We start from the raw sequence: 21,277 nt of genomic DNA, 5'->3' as shown, positions 1-21,277 counted from the left end.
CCACAGGGTCGCAAAGAGTCGGACACAACTGAGTGACTAACATGCAGACACACACATGACCTTTTAAGTGGATTTCAGGGAAATAATTTTTAGAAGTTTAGATATTTTTCATATTAAATTCTATTTTTTACTGTGAATAATAACTTTTGGGGGGTAGTTTTAGTTGTACTACAAATTGCTTTTCATATATATATATATACATATATATATATATATACACATATATATATATATATAACCTAAACGGCATTTGTATATCATCCTAACTATTATCTTTAAAGTTAAAATGACTTTATATGTGGACTTGCTTTGATATTTAAAATATTCAATTAGTAATAGGAAAAATCTGCAATAAAATATATTTGAAAATATAGCTCCCTCCACAAGGTTGTTGACTTCTTGGAAGTTATTTCTACTTTTATTTATATCCTCTGATTTGTCAAAAATATATAGCCTTGCTGTCCTTATGAATTCCCTCCCCCAAGGAGTAGTTTAATATTTATGAATGTGCCATTGTCCTGCAGTCCTCACAAATCTCTAAAATTACTAAAACCAATCAAGCAGCCTGAAGACATCAGAAACCATCTTTTCTAGACAGGGAGATAAAAATGTCACCCAAATGAAGGAAAAATTCTTTGCCACATCAATTTTCCGTGTTTCTCAAGGCACTCTTTCCTTCCCCTCTATTGAAAGTTTCCATTTGTGTATTCCAGTAGATGTAATAGACACTTGATAGTTGGGATTTTTCATGAATCCTCAAATCCATGCAGAGGGAAATACTTAAAACCATACACCCCAAAATGAGAAACAACAACTTCCAGAAAGATTTTCAATGACTTGGACATTTTTTATAAATCAATACTCCCCCATCATTTTTATAAGTTATTTGATGAATGTAAAGGCACTTGTAATGATGAATTTAAAAATAACAAAGGCAAAACTGGGTAAACTGGGAGAGGAAGATAGGTTCATTCACCAGCCTGGGCTTCTGCAAATCACCTGGAGTTTCTAAGGGTTCAGATCTTTGGGGCTGCTGGCCAAACTGTAGTCATCAAATGTACATACTCCCAGTATTGGTTCTGTGGCTGATAATATTTAAGGAATCATGTTTTTGTCAAGTTCTTTGATCTCCCAAGGATAAGCAAGATAATTCATATTTTACCAACCAAAGTCTTCAATTACAAACCTGGTGATAAAGATCCCTACTGTCAAATTTTAACACTTGGTTCAGAATTCCCATTGCAAATTTACACTTGGTTTTCCAATTAAAATGGGCTTTTGTGAGTCCCCTGCTGATAGCTATTGGCTTGATAAAAAGTAACTTCATTTGCAATGAGGGTGTTTAGGGAACCCAGTGCAAGGCTGACTCTTCTGCTGTTGCCTTGAGCCCAGCTGTGCTGAAATATTAAACTTTAGTAAATTAGGTGAAATTGCAGCTTCCTGGCTGATACAATAATGCCCTTTACTTTTTTCCTAGAAACCATCTTCAGTGTGAGCTATCTGCACAATTCTGCTCTAAGAGAAAGAAAATTCAGACTATCTTCCAAATCCAGACAACTTTTCCATTTTCAAGTTAATTGTGCCCTATTGTACTTATCTAATAATACATGAACTTCCAAACACATATAACTGGATTATTATTCTAGCATTATCTGAAGATAGCATTGTTGTATCGTATCATCCTCAGATAAGCAGCTAGATCCCTGAAGATCCCTAAGATGTCAGTCTTAAGTCACAGTAGCAACTTTTTCTTTATTGATCGAACATATTTTAACAGCAATAGCATTCTGTGGAAGGAAATCCTGTTTCTATTAATAGTCACATTCATCTTCAGATTTTTTTCTTTTTCTCTTTAAGAAAAGCTTGAATTCTGAGGTGTTTTATATGTTGACCAAACATTCATTGGTCAACTATTATGTGGAAAGTTCTGGTGTGTTTTCACCCAAGCATTTTTAATTGGAGTAAATGCAGAATTAGTAGAAAGGAAGTAGGCAGCCTTGAATTTCTCTTCTTGGTACATGTTGTGATTTCTCCTGTGATGAAATCACTGGCGACAGCTTTATTGAGCTGTCTGAGCTACTGGCTTCTTAGAGGCTCTCACATTGGTTTTTCAGGTTAAGACCTTATGCCTCTCGGAGAGTCCAGTTGAAATATATTTTTGTTTTTTGGGAAAGTTAATGCACTAAAGCCTATGAAAGCACCTTTATCAAGGTCTTCACAGGATGGTAGAGGTCAAGAGTTGTTGTTGGGAAAAATCTCAAATATATATAGAAGCAGACTGAATAGTCCATTAAGCCCCTGTATAATCACTACGGGGTTTAGGGTTTACAGATATTCCTCGAGTTTAGAGTCAGGGCAGCCTGGACAGGAGGGGAGTTTGGAGGAGAACCGGATACATGTATATGTATGGCTGTCCACCTGAAACTATCACAACATTGTTAATTGGCTATACTCCAATACAAAATAAAAAGTTGAAAAAAGAGTTCGGCATCAGGAGCAAAACCCAGGGAGGTTGCAAAGTACGGCTTGGGGCCACGTGCAGACAGGATAGTTTAGGGCCTAAAGAGTAATTAATGGTCTAACCTTAATAAATAACCGGGAAACCATACTATCTCACATTGTCAGGAGTTCACTCTCTTCTAGTACACGATATACTAACTAATCAATGACATGCTAACCAGTATGATCCAGCCCAATATTAATTAGAGTGAGAATCTGCCAACTTTTTCTGAAAAAGGCCAGATAGTCAATAGTTTAGGCTCTTGTGGGCCGTGTGATCTTTGGGTCCACGACTCACTTCTGCCTTTGAAGCGCAAAAGCGGTCCTAGATCCATGCAATCACACACAGATAATACAGAGGAATGGACAGAAAGGTGTTCCAATGAAACTATTCACAAAAACGGGCTGGGGAAGAATTTGGCCTGCGGTCGGTAGTTTGCCCTATCCCTAAAGATTGCCTGGTCCCTGGAAATCCATTCGCCGTGCATCTGAATCTCCTTTCAAACACCCGGAGGCTCCTCTCAAGTGCCCAGCAGCCTCTCCGCGTGGGACAATCCCGCAGAGCGACTACACTGTTTGCAAAGTTTTTGAAGTGGGCCCTTTCCTGTCTCCTCTTCTGCCTCTCGGAAACGCAGCCCTCCTCCGCAGGGGCGCAGAGCCAGGTGCGGTCAGCCCGGTGGGCTGCGTGGGCTTCGGGGAAGAACGCGCGACCGCTCGGGGGCAGGTGAGGGAGCACAAAAGTTGGAGCCCAATCAGCGAGGCGTCCAGCTCCCGAGCCCCAACCTTCAGGTGACCCCGCGCGGCGGCGGCAGAAGCAGCGGCGGCGGCGGCGGCGGCGGCGGCTGCGACCAGCGCCCGCAGCAGCTCGGAGCGCCTTCGGGAGAAGAGGAGGCGAGCCGGGCGGCGCTTCACCGCCAGCCGATCTCCGGGCGCCGACAGCGATCCGGGCTGGGCGGGAGCCGGGGGAGAGCTGGGACGTGGCTGCCACCTCCGCCCGCAGACGCCAGGCGGGCAGGGCCGGTGGCGCCTGAGAGTGCGGGTCCGCGGCGCGCGCCCCCGCCGCCCCTCCGCGCCGCCCTGAACGCTGGAGGTGTGCGTGGCTGCGGCCGCGGCGGCTGCGGCGGCAGCGGCGGGAGCCGCGAGTCGGGGCCGCCCGGGCTGTGCTTCGCCGGGGCAGCAGCGGCGGTGGCGGCGACCGCGCCGGTGGTTCAGGATGCGGCCGGGGGGCGCACTGTTCGCCCTGCTCGCCAGCCTGCTGCTGCTGCTGCTGCTTCGCCTGCTCTGGTGCTGGACCGACGCGCCCGCCCGTTCCAGGTACCCACTCGCCCACCGCGCTCCGGCCGCCCCGCGTGCCGCGCACCCGGGGACCCTAGCCGCTCCGCCGCTCCTCTCGGGTGCGCAGACTTTGGCCGGCTGCGAGGAGTCGACGGGCAGCGGCCCCTGGGGGTGGGGTGGGACCGGGGAGTCCGGGAGGCAGCGCAGGATGAGTGGGAGGTGTCGCAGGGGCGACCCTAGCATCGACTGGACACCGACTAGGGCGGAGGGGAACCGGCCAGGGTGGCGAGGGAGCTGAGGGGCCGGACCTGCCGTCGGGTCACCCGAGCTCTCCCTTCTTGCTCTTCCTTCCCGCCCTGAGCCGCTTCAAACTCCGGGATTGGGAAGCTGCGCCGCAAGCCAGGGCGCGCTAGGATGCCCTGGCCGCCTGGCTGCGAGCGCGATGCCGAGCCCGGCTGCCAACTGCTCCTCAACTTAGTTTTCTTCACGGTTGTGCAGGTTCTTGGTGGAAGAAAGCAGGGAGGCCACCTATAGCAGCCCCGCTGCTCCGAGGAAGCTCCGGAGCTCGACGACCCTGCCCCCGCGCACGGGGAACAGGTACCGGCGGCTCGGGGATGGGGCGCGGCTGCACCCGCAGGACTCGCTTGGGAGTTGTCTGCTTGGGACCACACGATTGTGTGGAATTGTGTGTGTGTGTGTGAGAGAGAGAGAGAGAAAGGATGCGTGTGCATACACGCGCGTGTAACTATCACACTCGCTCAACCTCCCCTGTAAAGCCTGTCCCTCCATGTGGATGTTCATCGAACCAAGGGACATATGAAAACAGCTGCACTTTTAAAAATGGGTGCCGTGTTCCCCTCGCGATAATGGTGTGTCGAGAACCCGGAGAAGCAGCTCAACCTGTCTGTTGAGGGATTTGGTTGGTTTGCTTTCTCTCTTCCTGCTTTCAAGTGCACGGGTGTGAGATTCACGTTTGGGAGCATAGAATTCTGTGCTCAGTGTTGGGAATGTTTTTGTCCTTAGTGAATGGAGACTTTTTTTTTAAACCCCTTTTCACTCTTAGAAGTATATATCCATGTGCAATGATTATTTGAATTTCATCGTGGGGTTTTTTTTTTTTTTTTGCCTGTTATAAAAGTAATCCATTCTTAGTGCAGATAGCTAGATGATATGAGAAATGTATTTAAAAATATTCACTCAGAGTTCCACCATACAGAGATCACATTAAGGTTTTGGTCTATATTCTTCCAGTAGTTTTTCTCATGTACACACATTTTTGAAATATTTTGTTCTGCCTTTTTTCCCTAAAAAATCATATACATATGCATATCATTTATTCTTTTGCAAAGCATTGCTTTTAATTGTTGCATAATTTATCATATGAATGTGCCATAATCTGTTTTTTAGTCATTTAGATTGGTTTCTGTTTTGTTGGCTATTAATAATTCTATGAAGTACTTCCCTGTATGTAAATCTATATATTCATTTTCAGTTCTTCAGGGTGGACTGATACAAGCTGAATGACTGGGTCATTTAGTATGTGCATTTTAGGTTCTAAGTATTAATACATTTGGCCAGTTGCTTCCTGGATGAGTTGAATCAGTTTACATTTTCACCAGCAGACTACCCTGCTTTGAGCCTCAGCCTTGCTAGTAATTTGGGGGCAGTTTTGTATACTGTCTCTTTTCCTCTGTGTATCTCTTGTGAATGCCTTTTCCTCTATGTATGTTTCTGTATATCCTTACCTCCCAGACCATCTTAATATTCTGATTAGGTGACTTAAGGTTTCTATGTGGGCTTTGCAGGCAGTGCTAGTGGTAAAGAACCCGCCTGCCAATGCAGGAGACATAAGAGTTGCAGGTTTGGTCCCTGGGTTGGGAAGGTCTCCTGGAGGCGGGCATGGCAACCCATCCCAGTATTCTTGCCTGGAGAATCCCATGGACAGAGGAGCCAGATGGGCTATGGTCCATAGGGTTTCAAAGTGCTGGATGCGACCTAAGTGACTTAGCACAGACACCAGCACTTGCAAGGTTCCCTAGTCGTTCTGCATGGCCATCAGACGGCTCTGGGGAGCCAGGAAGAAATCTCTGAATTGCAGAACAGCACTGTTTCCTGCAGCCCTCCTATTTGAAGTTTCACAGCATATCAGAGGTACTAAAAAATCCTGGAGTAACAAAGCTTTAAAGAAAAATATCGGCCTTTAGTTTTATTTGTTGAAGGGTTGCGTATTATAGGTAGTAGTTTTGCAGTGAATTGGGGAGCATTTTCCAAGTCCTATTAGAGTTATACATTCTGGCATTGTCCCTTGAGATAAGTTAGAAAGAATGTACTAATTAAATCATCTGGTCATAGTCCTTTTTTGAGGTAATTCTTTGATGAATTTTTCAGCTTCTGTTGAAGTACTTCTTTTCTGCCTGGCATACTTCTTGAGCTAATATAGGTAATTCATATTTTTTTCGGAATGTGGTCCATTCTATTAAAATTTTAAAATTGGTACCGTTCTGTTGTATTTTTAAAAACCTGTCTTTTGATCTGTTTTATATCATCTTTATCACTTATGATTCATTATTTATATGGCAGGGATACAAATTTTAATCCATAATACTTGGTTATGTAGAGAAGTTGTAATTTCTTGATTTTTTTCTGTAGCTGATCAGTTCTTCTCCCATGAACCCCAACTGTAGATAATATATACAAGTAATAATATAGTAATACTAAAAGCAATCAGGATAGCCAGCACTTATTGAACTCTTATTATAGACACTTATCTTAAGTATTGCTTGGTCAAGAAATTTGTTTGTGCCGGAAAACATCAACAAACTTTTTGGCCAATCCAGTATTTTATGTTTATTAGCTCACTTAATCTTTAAAAAAATGCTGAGAAAAACTCTTATAATCCCTATTTTATAGATGAGTGCCAACTTAAAAAAATGCGCAAGAGAGTTGCAACTTAAGCTTTATTTGGGGCAATATGAGGACTGCAGCCCAAGAGACAGCACCTCAGATTGCTCTGAGAAACTGCTTCAAAGAGATGGGGGGCAGGGGAGGACAGTATATATGTGATTTTGGTAAAGGGGGAGTACATGCAATCAAGCACGTTTATTTTTTAGAAAGTTTCTGCTGGTCCCATGAAGCTTCTGCTAGTCATGAGAAACAGTTGTCACCATCAAGGATTAGTGTTTTAAAGATATAAGAATTGGGCTCATAAAATCAGCTTTTGAGAATATCTGTTTGAAGACCTGTCCTGCCAGTCTCCTGGAAGCACCAGAAAGAGTTGCTTAAGTTGGCACACCTGACTAAGCTTTAACCTGGACACATGCACACACACACTATCTTGCCCAGCACCTGTGAAAGACTACAGAGCAGGGTGATTAAATGTGGGGCTCTGGATCCACATGGCCTGTTTGTCAACTCTGACTTTGGGCCGTTTATTCTGTCTCCCTGCACCTCAGCTTCCTCATGTTGACCACAAATTGGCATTTGCCATGGGTGCTTGCCACCTACCTCTACAAGGATTAAATCATGTGCTGCTGGAGCTGGTGACCTCCAACACACCCAAGGAGTTCTCCAAGGGGCTGTTGTCCATTTCCCATCTGCTGGCTGAGTGCTCTGATGATAGCCTGTGATGAAAGCTGCAGTTCGTGGTTCATTCTTTTCAGGCATTTCACCTGCTGATACTCTCCACTGTCTTGGCTTCACCTGAGCTCCTATGAATGCTACATTTCAGGGATCCAGTGAAGATTCTCTTTTAGTTCCATCCTCAGTTGTACTGTGCAACGTTTGCTATGATGCTGCCTCACCCAGCTCTGGCTGGCTAGCTCCAGCCAGTCTCCCCACTATTTGGGGGCCCATCTGGAGAAGGAAATGGCAACCCACTCCAATATTCTTGCCTAGAGAATCCCATGGACAGAGGAGCCTGGCAAGCTACAGTCTGTGGGGTTGCAAGAGTCGGACACAACTTAGCAACTAAACCACCACCACCTAAAAATACAAGGACCAAAGTTGGCTCAGGAAAAACTAAGTATCAGGATCTACCTCTTCTTGCCCCACAAAGTGGGTGCGACCCTACTTTAATTTCAGAATGGAAGAGTGCCAAAGTGATCTATTCCAGAATCCTAATTAGGGGAGGAGACAAAGCTCTATCTACCCTTCTTGTTACTCTCCCTGTTCTCTCTCCAAGCCAAGGCTCTCTTTTTCCTTTCTTTCTCCTCTTTCCATCTTTGTTGTAGGCTGGAAAGTGCTGTCTTCCCCTACATTGTATTGTCTTTCTCTTTTTCTGAGGCATACCTCCAGGTCTGTCTCAAACCTAAGCTCAAGGGTGAATTGTGAGGACTGGGAGTTAAAAAAAAAAAAAAAAAACTGGGAAAGCTCCAGGAGCTGAGTCTTCCAGGTGAGGTGGTTAATATATAAAAAGACATAATGGGGGGAATGTAGGAAATCTTTTCACAAATCCTATTTTGTGCAAAGCTGAATATTACCTTATTCTTTCTCTTTGTATCCTTTCAGAAAAAAGTCTATATCTCTTTGTAGTCCCCCAAAGAGTGTTTCAAAATAGCTAAGGAAAAGTCATGTCAAAGTCAGAAAGACAAAGGAGAAAAATATACTAATAATTTTCAAAATATGACCCTATCACAATGGATTCTTTCTCTTTCTAATAAACTTTGTCAGCATGTGTCATTGGTTTGTTTTTTTAGACAACCAGCTCTTGGATTTATTTCTCAATTCTGATCTATTTCCATGTTGTTTCCTTTGTAGAGTTTTGTTTTCTTTGTGTTATTTTTATCTTTTAAAATATCATTCCTTTTTTTTCAAATTTACTATTTTGAAATGAATGTTTCATTTATGGATCTTTCCTTTTTTTTCATTGTAACAAACATATTTGCTACTATGAATTATCCTTTGAATGCAGCTTTGTATCTGTTCTTTAAGTTTGGATTCTTACTGTTTAGGGTTTTAAAACTATATTCTAAGTTGTTTCTAGTTACATTAGAACATTTAAATTTTACCTCCATAGTTATTTAGGAGAGTACTCTCCCCCGCCCACCACCGTACCTCACTGCCCAGAGGAGCAATTTTAACTTCCTTCAAGAACTTTTCCTTTGCATTCATAATTAGTTGTTTGGTGCCAAAAACCTGTTAACCTGTCTTTTGGGAGAGTACTTTTACATTTCCAAGTGATTGGAATTTTTTTCTTAAATATTAATTCAATATGTGTTCTTAAATAATACTAGTTTCATTTCTGATTATTAAAGAAGCCAAATAAAACCCTGCCATAATGTTATAAGTGAGCTCCCAAGTATTCAATCATTAGAAATGAGAGATTGGATTATTGTGACATTGATGACATGGCCAGAACAAGTGTATATAACTGTCTGGCTTGAAATTCCAGGGTTCCTTCATGGGAACTATCTAGGTCCCAGTTGTGGTTTGGCATCTTTTAGTGGCAGTGTCCATATTTTTGGCTTTAATATCCATGCTGATGATTCAGGATCCTGTGACCGACTAAGACTTTCTGAATAGAAGCCACTATTACTGGCTTATCTGGGAGGATTAGTCTGTGAATCCTCCAGTAATGTGGGGACCCCACTTCCACTTCTCTACTTTCCTAGAGAGGTCTTTCTTTCTACTCCCTGTGACTCTTTCTCCCTGCAGTAGAACTTGACTTGTCCCTGTTTGAGAACTGGGGTTCAGTAAAGGACAGACATCAAAGGTCAGTTGTGTTATATCCCAATTCTTATTGTTGTAGGAGCATTACTGCAGAGATTTTATTGTATGGTTTTAGGTATGTACACCAGAAAGAAAAACTGCTTGTCATTTCAGTGTAATAAAGATGCTAGGTTCATATTTTCAATAACTTTGTATGCACATAACTAGTAATTTTGTTGTGCATATTTTGGTATGGATTAGTAACTTTTTAAACAACATCTAAACTTTTCTTCATGTCATTAGTATTTATTGGCAATGTAATTTTTAGAGCATGGTGTTTGAAAATATGCATGTACTATAATTTATTTATTCTTCCCTTTTGTATATTTCAGTTATTCATTATTTTTGATTTTGATGTATATTTTAATATGAAATTAGAGAGTACGCATCAGTTTATAGCCTCTAAATTTATAGTCTTACATGCTACATTGATTATTCAGATGAATTCCTAAAAGTGAAGTGAAGTTCAGTTCAGTCACTCAGTGGTGTCTTGACTCTTTGCGACCCCATGAATCGCAGCATGCCAGGCCTCCCTGTTCATCACCAATTCCCGGAGTTTACCCAAACTCATGTCCATCGAGTCAGTGATGCCATCCAGCCATCTCATCCTCTGTCGTCTCCTTCTCCTCCTGCCCCCAGGCCCTCCCAGCATCAGGGTCTTTTCCAATGAGTCAACTCTTCGCATGAGGTGGCCAAAGTATTGGAGTTTTAGCCTCAGCATCAGTCCTTCCAATGAACACCCAGGACTGGTTTCCTTTAGGATGGACTGGTTGGATCTTGTAGTCCAAGGGACTCGCAAGAGTCTTCTCCAACACCACAGTTCAAAAGTGAAGAGACTTGACCAAAGAACATGTGAAAATGTTGTGTTGCTATCTGTCCAATAACAATAGTTGTTCCAGTTTATTCTCATGTAAGCAGTATACGAGAATGAACATTGTCTCAAATTCTTGCCAATTCTGTGTATTAGCATTTCTTTTCACTTTTTCTAAATTCATACTCAAGAGATAGTATTTCACTGATGTCTTAATATATACTTATTTGTTTACCATTGTGTTTAATTTTTAAGGTACTTGTTGACCATTTACTTCCTCTTATTTTTTATTATTAAATTTTTATTGAAGTATAACTGAGTTACAGTGTTGTGCCAATGTCTGCTGTATAGCAAAGTGACTCAGTTTTACACATATATACTTTCTTTTTAAAATATTCTTTTCCATTATGTTTTATCCCAGAAAACTGGATATAGTTCCTTGTGCTCTACAGTAGGACCTTGTTGTTTATCCATTCTAAATGTAGTAGTTTGCATTACCAACCCCAGATTCCCAGTCCATCCTTCTCCTTCCTCCCCTCCCACTTGACAGCCACAATTCTGATCTCTAGGTCTGTGAGTCTGTTTCTGTTTATAGATAGATTCATTTGTGGCATGTTTTAGATTTCACGTATAAGTGATATCATATGGTATTGGTCTTTCTCTTTCTTACTTCACTTGGTATGATAATGTCTAGTTGTATCCATGTTGCTGCAAATGACATTATTTTGTTCTTTTTTATGGTTAAGTAGTATTTCATTGTATATATGTACTGCATCTTCTTTATCCATTTATGTGTTGATAAACAATTAGGTTGTTTCCATGTTTTGACTTACATAGGGATGCATGTATCTTTTTGATTTAAAGTTTTGTCTGGGTATATGCCCAAGAGTGGGATTGCTGGATCATAAGGTAACTCTGTTTTTAGTTTTATGAAGAACCTTTATACTATTAAATATTTTTCATAGTGGCTGCACCAACTTACATTCCCACCAACAGTGTAGGAGGGTTCTCTTTTCTCCATAACCTCTCCATCTTCCCTTTTTAAATTGGCTTTTTATATCCTTGTCTATTTTACTCTCAAGATATTATAGATATTATCAAGTTACTTGTTGATTTACAAGAGGTTTACAAATGTCAAATGTATCAAACTTGCATTTATCATGGCTTTAAATTGACTTTATTTCCTTAACATTTAATTATGTCTGTGGCTATTTAATCTGTAGAAGTTTTCAACCTTTGTGTATTCATATCACTTATGTCTACTTTTTATTGTGAATTCTTTTGAATTGATAAATTTATTGATAATTTATTAATATGTTTAGTTACCCTAAGATAAGTGAACATGTCTCATTTTAAAATATTTAAATCTTTTCCTCCTTCTAGAACCTTTTTTTTTGAAAGATCTTTTTCTTTTGTTGTGGACCATTTTTAAGGTCTTTATTGAATTTATTACTGATTGCTTCTGTTTTATGTTTTGTTTTGTTTCGTTTTATTACAAGGCATGTGAGATCTTAGCTACCTGACCAGGGATTGAACCCGCACCTTCTGCACTGGAAGGTGAAGTCTTAACCTCTGGACCATCAGGGAAGTCCCTAGAACTTCTTTTAGCATGTGGTAAAAGGGGTAGGCTTTTTATTAAGTTACTACTATTCTATTATATACTTTCTCCTTTGAAAATTATTCTTTTTAAAATTTGAATTAAATGACTGCTTACAAATCTAAAAATTCTGTTTAGATTCTTTTTTCAGTGTTGACATTTGTCACTGTAAATGAGTCCCTAATCATTTGATTAGTTCTTTGTTTCCCTTCCTTTCTTGCCCAGTTGACATGTCTTTTTTTTCTTCTAATATTTTTAACTTTGGAATGTGGATAATAGTGTTTCTGAAATTTCAGATATTTAAGAATATACCTCTTATTTTTCGTCCACGAGTACTAAATTACTGCATCACAACTCCACTTTTAAAAAATTTTCATCTTAAAACTTTTGTAAGACGTTCTTCTATTTTCTGGCTGTTAGGGCTCTGAGAGAGAAAGCAAGGTAATCTTTCTTTTATTTCTTTAAAAGTAACCTGTTTGATTACATGTTTTACTGAATCTTGACAGGATTTTTTCTTAAACTGAAAAAATTTAAAAATTCACAGTGCTATGCCTCTACAGTGGTCTCTTTTGATTAATTCTGTCTATAATTATTTTTAATTCACTGGCCAGGTTATTTTTAAATTAAAAAGTTTATATTATACCTTTGATTATTTGATGTGTTCTGCTTATTCTGCTTGGGCTTTCCAGGTATTGCTAGTGGTAAAGAATCCGCCTGCCAATGCAGGAGACACAAGAGACGTGGGTTCAATCCCTGGGTCAGGAATATCCCATGGAGAAGAAAATGGTAACCTGCTCCAATATTCTTGCCTGGAAAATTTCATGGGCAGTGGAGCGTGGTGGGCTGCAGTCCATGGGGCAGCAAAGAGTCGGACATGACTGAGCAACAGCAACAACAAACGTATTCTGCTTATATTTTGTGAAGAGAGTCTTCACGTTCTGTCTTCCTTCACCATACCTCTTACCCACAACCCATGTTCCACGTAAACAACTTCATTTCTCTTTCTGAATTTGCTTTTCTCTTTGTCCTTTCCCTCTGCTCTCTGGGATGGCTTCTCAAATTTGTCCTCTACATTCCTTAATTATTTTTCTCTTCGTGTCAGTTCTGTCTTGCTCTTTCTAAAACAGAGTATCTGTTACATTTTTAGTCTTTATAGTTTTTTTTTTCCTTCTTTAAGCCTGTTCCTTATTACTTCAGTTTATATTTTAGAAAGCATCTATGTCACCTTTTAAACCCCACCTTCCGTTTCTTCTTTTTTTTCTTGTAATTTATTGAGAACATGGAGCAAATACTTTATAAAGATTTCTCGGGTTTATTATAGTGAATGTTTTCCCAAAGTATGATTTTTTTCTCTCCATCTTAAGAGTAATGTTCTTTGCAACCCCTAAATTAGAGAATCTTTTAGTATGGTTTATAACTTGGGAGGCATTTTTACATGTTAATTCATTTATTGCATGCAGTAGAACTGATGAGTTAGATATTATTCTAATTCCTATTTTTCTTTTTTTTAAAAACTGAACTATAGTTGATTTATAATATTATGTTAGTTTCAGGTATATAGCAAAGTGATTCAGAATCTTCAGGTTGTTTTCTAAGTTGTTACAAGATATTGAATATAGTGTACTGTGTTATACACAGTATCCTTGTTGTTTATCTATTTTATATAAAGGATGTGTATCTCTTAATGCTATAGTCCTAGTTTATCCCTCCTGGGGAGCTTGATTTTAATTTCTATATCTCCAAATGAGGAGTCCTTTCTCTGGCCTTGTGCTCAGCTGAAAGGATTCCTTAGAACTCCTAGTGGGTCCCACCAATGGCTGAAAGATCCTCCTTAGAGCGTCCACTAGACGAGCAGCTGAGCCATTTAGCCCTTAAACAAATGTCTGATTTTTTAAAAAAAAAACTTGAAAAACAAATCTGGCAAAATACAGGTAACATAAATTTTACTAATTTGTTTTTTTAAAATACTGGACCTTAAAGCTGTCTCTTGCTCCCCTGTCTTGACCTCAAAACACTGTCAGAAAATGCGTGATCCTAATCAACCTGGACTTGTGTGGTGTGTGGAATGGTGTGTGGAATGGTGTGTGATGTGTGACATAGGTCACTTGAAATCCAGAGAAGGCCAGGCTCCTGGGAGTCTCCTCATATCTGAACCCCCCTTTACACCCCAGGGTATGTCAGATGGCTGATTCCATTTCTATCCCCTTCCATTCCTTCAGTGCTGCTTTATAATATGATGTGATATGATATGATACAATATGGTATGGAAAGGTTATGATATAGTAATGATAAGGTATAGTATGACATGGTATGGGATAGAATGATGTGATAAGTATGGCAAGAATACTGGACTGGGTTGCCGTTTCCTCCAACAGGGGATCTTGACCCAGAGATTGAACCATGTCTCCTAGGGCTCTTGCACTGGCAGGCAAGTTCTTTACCCCTGAGCTCCCTGGGAAGCGCAGTAATGATATGATATGTTATGGTAATGATAAGGTATAGCATGATACGGTGTGGTATGGAATGATATGCTATGGTATGGAATGATATAGATAGTATATGATGGTGGCATAATCTCAGAGCCTGTAGAAAGACAATAGCGCATTAGCACCGGTACACCAGTATCCAGGCCAGCTTCTGCTGCCTCAGGGAGCAGCCTCAGGTGGCTGCTCCTTCCTGTGTGGGAGCAGCCACCTGACTTTCTGGTTGGGGCAGATTCTCCATGCCATAGGTAAGTAAAGAGAGATGGTGGGAGGAAGATCAAAGCCACTTTTTAATTTTTTTCCCTGGACCTGCTCTGTTTCAGGGGTGAAGATTTACATCAGCTGCTGATAATTTCTCCACGTGATGCTGTATTGCTAATAACATTTCCTCCCCAAACCTGATACATTTCTGAAGCAGCTATCTGTTGCCATCAGAATGTGTGATTGTCATTGTGTGTAGGCTTATGTACTTCGATGAGAATGTAAATAGTCTGGAAGAGGGAGAGCCGGGTACTGTTTACTCTCTACTATCTTACACTGAAAGTTGTAATAATGTTTCATTGGACATTTTTCTGTTGTCTGTGTTCACACTGGGATCATAACTGCGAGCTTCGGAGAACTCAAGGTGAGTGTGAATTAGAGCTTTAGCTAAACATGACTGTTTTAGCTAAGCATGACTCTGGAACAGCTGATTTTTCACTCTCCTACCCCTTTCCTCTAAGGCTATTAAATTTTACTTTAAAAAATAATAGAATTCACTTTGGTTTCTTTCCTTTTATAAGTCGTGATACTCTGGGTCCTGATTTGGAAAATTCAGTATTTTTTTTCCGTTTTTTATTGGAGTGTAATTGCTTTTTGCTATTTAACAATGTGAATCAGCTATATGTATATATACACACATAGCCTTCCTCTTAAACCTGCCTTCCACTCCTCTAGGTCATCACAGAGGCCTGAGCTCAGCTCCCTGTGCTATAGAGCAGGTTCACGCTAGCTATCTATTTTACACATGGGCTTCCCTGGTGGCTCAGTTGGTAAAGAATCTGCCTGCAGTGCAGGAGACCTGGGTTCGATCCCTGGATTGGGAAGATCCCCTGGAGAAGGAAATGGCAGCCCACTCCAGTATTCTTTCCTGGGGAGTCTCATGGGTAGAGAAGCCTGGTGGGCTACAATCCATGGGGTCACAAAGAGTTGGACCCGACTGAGTGGCTAAACCACCACAGCATATATATGTCAGTGTCATTCTCTCAGTTTGTCTCATCCTCTCAGCATGTTTTAAAGTTGCCTTGAGTCTGTTGCTGGATTCATTTGAAGTGAGACTTTAAATCTTGCCTCTTTCCCTACTTTTGCCTCTTTCCCTACTTCCCGATCCTACGTGCTAATTGCAGCTCTTCTTTTAAAGGTATACAGTGGGTTCTCTTCCATCTCTGCACTTCTGGTGTTCCCTGTTTGAACATGGATTTATGGTGCTTCCCAGATTGACATTTTTTCAGTCCCTTCATTCTCTGGTGCCTCTGTCACATCTTTGGCCTCTCTTGTCTGGTGTAAGCTGTAGGGCACAGTTGTCCAGGGAAGGTGACCCAGGGCTTCAGAACACGGGCTGTAGACCCTGCCAGGCTTCTGTGGACACATCAACATGTGGACAGCAAAGCCAGGATGAGCCTGCAAGACATGAAGGAATGTTTTGCTCTTTCCTTTGCTTTGTAGGGTATGTGGACAGGGGATCCAGAGTTCAGGAAGAAATAGTGTCTGATTGGCTCAACTCTCACTTTGGAGGTGGCTGGAGGTGGAATTTAATTTTCTGCTTCCTATCACTCCACTGCCTCCTCGACAGGGCCTCTCTTCACACAGAGCCAGGGTATTTCTTTTTATGACATCAGAAGCGACATTAGACACTTGGCAGACAATACTGTTGGCACCCGTGTGTCAAAGTAGATGCTTCCATTGCAATGTAAATCAAGGTTGCCTTAATGCTGTCTGGCCTTGTATATTAATTCACTGTGCTCTTATTAGACATTTTCCTTGAACCAACAGGCATTAGGATAAAATAACAGAAGAAAAGCCTGAATGTCTGAGGAAGGTTTTTTCCAAGGGATATAGAGAAGCACAAACATTTTGAAAGATTAGTTGCTAACAGAGGAAATATTGAGAGGTGAGACTGGGACACAGCAGAAGGGATGTGAAGAGAAGAAAAGGAAATAAAAATAAATCCTCATCTGCCAGTAGAAGCCTTTTTTTTTTAGAGCCACTAGCAGAAGCTGCTCTGTGGTTTCAGGGTGCAAAGGTTCTGAACCTCCCATTTGGGGACTGAAAAAGAGGCTCTTAAAAGAGCTATTGGTGGTTTGAGTAAACTTGAGGGAAGTGTTTTCGTGTCCTGATGTCTTATTTTATGGCTTCTTTTGCTATTAAGAAGATGATTATGGCTTTAGTATATTTATCTGTACTCACTTCAGAAGCTAGCTTATCCATGGCTGTTAAATCTAGTCCATACTTTCAGATTTAAAAACCTTTCTTTTGTTCCACAAAGTACTAAGACTACATGCTGTAAATAATCAGTCAGTAACTTCTTGGGAACAATCATATCCACAGGCATAATTATTTCTAAAGATAATTTTATAGGGGCATAACCTGTGCTTTTGAAATTATTGAAAAAATATTTTCCATTGTCTGGTTAGTTATTGTTGCTAGGTATAAAAACACTAGAATTCTCTAACATACAATTTTTAAACTGCAATATTCCAAAAAACTAAAGTTGTAGGTTGTAAAGACCATTAATTTTGAAAATGATTCAAATCTCTCACTGGTTCTGGAATCTTAGTTGGGTGTGAGTGGCATCCTTACATGCTGTCTGGAGGATATAGTCAACATTCCATATATTCTTTTTGAGATTATACCTCATTATTTCTTTACTCTATGGGATATAATATAATATGTCAATCAAAAACTTTGTATCTATTAATGCCATATGTATGTGTGTGTGTGTGTGTGTGTGTGTGTGTGCTTCCCTGGTGACTCAGACAGTAAAGAATGTACATGTATTGCAGGAGATCTGGGTCAATCCCTGGGTTGGGAAGATCCCTGGAGGAGGACATGGCAACCCAATCCAGTATTCTTGCCTGGAGAATTCCATGGACAGAGGAGCCTGGTGGGCTACAGTCTATGGGGTCACAAAGAGTCAGACACAACTGAGCTGCTATGCATATATATATATATATATATATATATATATAAATTTTTTTTTTTTGCTGCACCATGTGGCATGAGAGATCTTAGTTACCTGACCAGGGATTGAACCCATGACCCCTGCATTGGAAGTTCAGAGTCTTAACCACTGGACCACCAGGCAAGTACCTATAGTATATATTTTATAACATATTTGCTGCTTTGATATTTCAGAAGAACACCTGTATTTTACATGTTTATATTTGTGAACGTAGCTTTACTGTTTGTACATGAAGTTTGTGGGCAGATTTTTGTGGTTTTGATTTGGGATTTATCCAACACTCCCTGTTTATTTTGTAGATACCAAAGTACTCATGTTTTCCTTGCCTGGGGAATATTATTCAGTAAGGTCTGTGCCTTGTCTGATTCTGTCACCGCAGTTATCTAGACTCCCAGTGTGTTAGGTTTTGAGTCCTTTTGTCTTGTGTCAATAGTAGTACTAGGTTTTTGAAGGTATACTTTCCTTTGTTGCATTGCAAGAGAGACACATAGGGAGTTTCACATGGTAAAACAGTAATGATAACAAAACCCGATTTGTAACTGTGTGCTTGTGTGTGAGTATATCAAATAAAATCTTATAATTTTAAGGAAGAGGATGGATTAATACTGGAAGGATGAAAACTCATATCTGTAATCATTTCTTAAAGGGAGAACATACATTAAGAAATAATTTGAATAAGTAGACAGGAAGTCTTATGATATTTGTCCTTAGGCGAATCTTTTCTAGTAAAGAATTTAGAGATTAGTGATCATTTATCTCTGCAGTTCATCACAGAACCCTTGCTTCTGTAGGTTCTTTTGAGAACTCTTTGTAAATTCACAGAGCATTGGAAACTTTTTATAGAAATTTAACTTTACATATATAATGATTTTAAAAGTGTATGGCCAAACCAAAGATTTAGTGTTACTCATATTTATGGTGGGCTTCTGCTGGAAGATCCTTTTAATCAAGATGCATATTCTAAGCTAGGAGGTCTCCACATACAAATCAATTATATAGTGTACTAACTACTCATGTATATAAACTGTAGCCTGGTTTCTTAGTGAAAGCTCTAACAATCTGAAAATATCTAGATTTTACAAAATTTTGAACAGTATAGGATTTCCTTTATTTTCCTCAAAAGTGAGATAAGACATGTATCATATTTAAAAGATTGTTTTATATCATCTTCACTATAAAACCAGTAAAAATCAGTGCAGGGGTGGTATTTGGGGATAGTTTCAAATGTGGGACTGTTAGTGTTTTTATAAATGTAATTTACAGCTCTATGAATTTTACTCAGTGTACCAAATTCTTTAAAATGAAACTTATTGAAATTAATTAACAAGTTTCGAGGCAGGACTTCTAGATGGTAGAGTGAAGGTAGTCACTACATGCCTTTGGGTTTCTATATGCAAAAAAATGAGTTTAGACTCTTATTCACAGCGTAACATACACACAAAATTAACTCAACATGGATTATAGATGTAAGTGTTAAAACCATAATGTTTCCAGAAGAAAACGCAGAAAATTTGGGGGTCTTGGATCAGATAGAATTCTCAGATACAACATCAGAAGTGTAATCAATAGGGGGAAAAATGGGTAAATTATATTCTATCAAAATTAAAAGCTTTTGTGTGTCCACTGCTAAGAATATGAAAAAGATAAGCCACAGATTGGGAGTAAATATTTATAAATCATATATCCAATGAAAGATCTGTATGTGGAATATTTCAAGAACTCTTGGGACTTCCCAGGTGGTCCAGTGGTTAAAAATCCACCTTGCAATGCTGGGGACAAGGGTTCAGTTCCTGGTTGGGGAGCTAAGATCCCACATGCCTTGGGGCAATGAAGAGTGTGTGCCACAGCTGCTGCGCCCATGCACTCTGGAACCCTTGCCACAACTAGGTAGTAAGTGCACCGCAACAAAAGATCCTGCATGCCAACCAAGACCCAACACAGCCAAATAAATACGTTTTTTAGAATAAAATTTGTCTTCTTACAAGAAGACAATTTAAAAATGGACAGAAGATTTGAATAGACATTTCACCAAAGAAGATATACTGATGATATAAACGGCCAATAAAGCATATGAAAAAAATGTTTAACTTCATTAGTCATTAGGGAAAATCAGATCACAACGTCAGTGAGATCAACACTTCATACCTTTTGTGATGGTTCATCTAGTAATTCCACCATGAGGCAGGGCAGCTGCTTCCTGAAGCTTATGACAGTTGTCCTTGGTATGACCCAAGAAAGGTTTATTACACAAACTGGGATGCCTTGAGGTTGGGGAAGGGGAGAATGGCTCTCCAGGAAAAGCTTAGGAACAGAGAGAGAGAAAGTGAACAATGAGTACATAGGAGTTTTGTAAGCTCCTTATGAGTCCACGGATAACCCTAAGACCATGAGCCAATTTACATTTGAGGGATTATTACAAGAGTGACTAAAAATCAGTATCTTTTGGCTCCAGGAATTGTAATTTTTTTTCTCATTGTGAAAGCCATGAGCTTTGCTATTCTGCTGCTGCTAAGTTACTTCAGTCATGTCTGACTCTCTGCGACCCCACAGACGGCAGCCCACCAGGTCCACCATCCCTGGGATCCTCCAGGCAAGAACACTGGAGTGGGTTGCCATTTCCTTCTCCAGTGCATGAAAGTGAAAAGTGAAAGTGAAGTCGCTCAGTCATGTCCGACTCTTCGTGACCCTATGGACTGCAGCCCACCAGGCTCCTCCGTCCATGGGATTTTCCAAGCAAGAGTACTGGAGTGGGGTGCCATTGCCTTCTCCTGAGTCCTGTTCAAATTGCCATAGTCAAAATAATGCCATTTGCAACAATATTGATGGACCTAGAGGTTGTCATACTGAGTGAAGTAAGTTAGACACAGAAAGACAATCATCATACGGTATAACTTATATGTGAAATCTAAAAAAGAAAAGAGGGCACACATAAACCTAGCTACAGAACAGAAGTAGAGTCACAGATGAAGAAAAAAAAGTTATGATTACCAGGGGATAAAGAGAGAAATAAATTGAGAGATTGAGACTGACGTATACACACTACTGTATATAAAACAGATAACTACTGTAGAGCACAAGGAACTCTACTCAATACTCTGTTATGACCTATATGGGAAAAGAATCTAAAAAAGTGAGTGGATATATGTATATGTATAACTGATTCACTTTGCTGTTACCCTGAACTTCTGACTTTTAGGTCTTAAGACATCCTACCAAAATATAACTAGGGCCCTCTTCTCCTCTTTCTATCCAAAAAAGGGAACACTACTCACCTACAGATCTATTAAACCCAAAGAGAATTCCCTTTCCCACTTAGTGGCACCTCCCCATCTGCAATCCCTTCTCAAAGCTGGAGCCCAGATGAAGGCAGATGAAACAAGGGGACCTGAAACTGACACAACATTATAAATCCAATAAATTAAAAAAAATAGCCATAATCCATGGAGCCAAAGCTGACATTCTACTGAAGAATATTGGTGCTGGGAGCTAATTTAGGATCTTCCTTTCTTCCTAGAAAGATGCATACAGTTGTAAAAATGTTGAGTCTGTGTTTTATAATTGAAGATGCCTAAATGTGTGTCTGTTATACCAAAGATTGTGATGAGACCCACAGAAAGGTAGAAGGACATATGTTTCCTACAAAGAGAGATCTCTAGATAGCTAGCCTTTACAATGGTCATAATGGG

The 21,277-nt window shown here is 40.3% G+C and overlaps 1 protein-coding gene across 1 annotated transcript in view; it reads left to right on the top strand.

The window, feature by feature from the left end:
- The window catches only part of ST8SIA6 (ST8 alpha-N-acetyl-neuraminide alpha-2,8-sialyltransferase 6), a 137,456-nt gene continuing 119,507 nt past the window's right edge, over positions 3,329–21,277 (top strand). Inside the window, exons 1-2 of the mRNA XM_018056881.1 lie at positions 3,329–3,813; positions 4,273–4,371. Coding sequence (XP_017912370.1) covers positions 3,713–3,813; positions 4,273–4,371 — 200 coding nt within the window. The 5' untranslated portion in view covers positions 3,329–3,712. The remainder of the gene's footprint in view (positions 3,814–4,272; positions 4,372–21,277) is intronic.

Source organism: Capra hircus, chromosome 13 (genome assembly GCF_001704415.2).
Source record: "Capra hircus breed San Clemente chromosome 13, ASM170441v1, whole genome shotgun sequence".
Lineage (NCBI taxonomy): Eukaryota > Metazoa > Chordata > Mammalia > Artiodactyla > Bovidae > Capra > Capra hircus.
The sequence above is the reverse complement of the archived record's forward strand: the minus strand, read 5'-3'. Positions and strand labels throughout refer to the sequence as shown.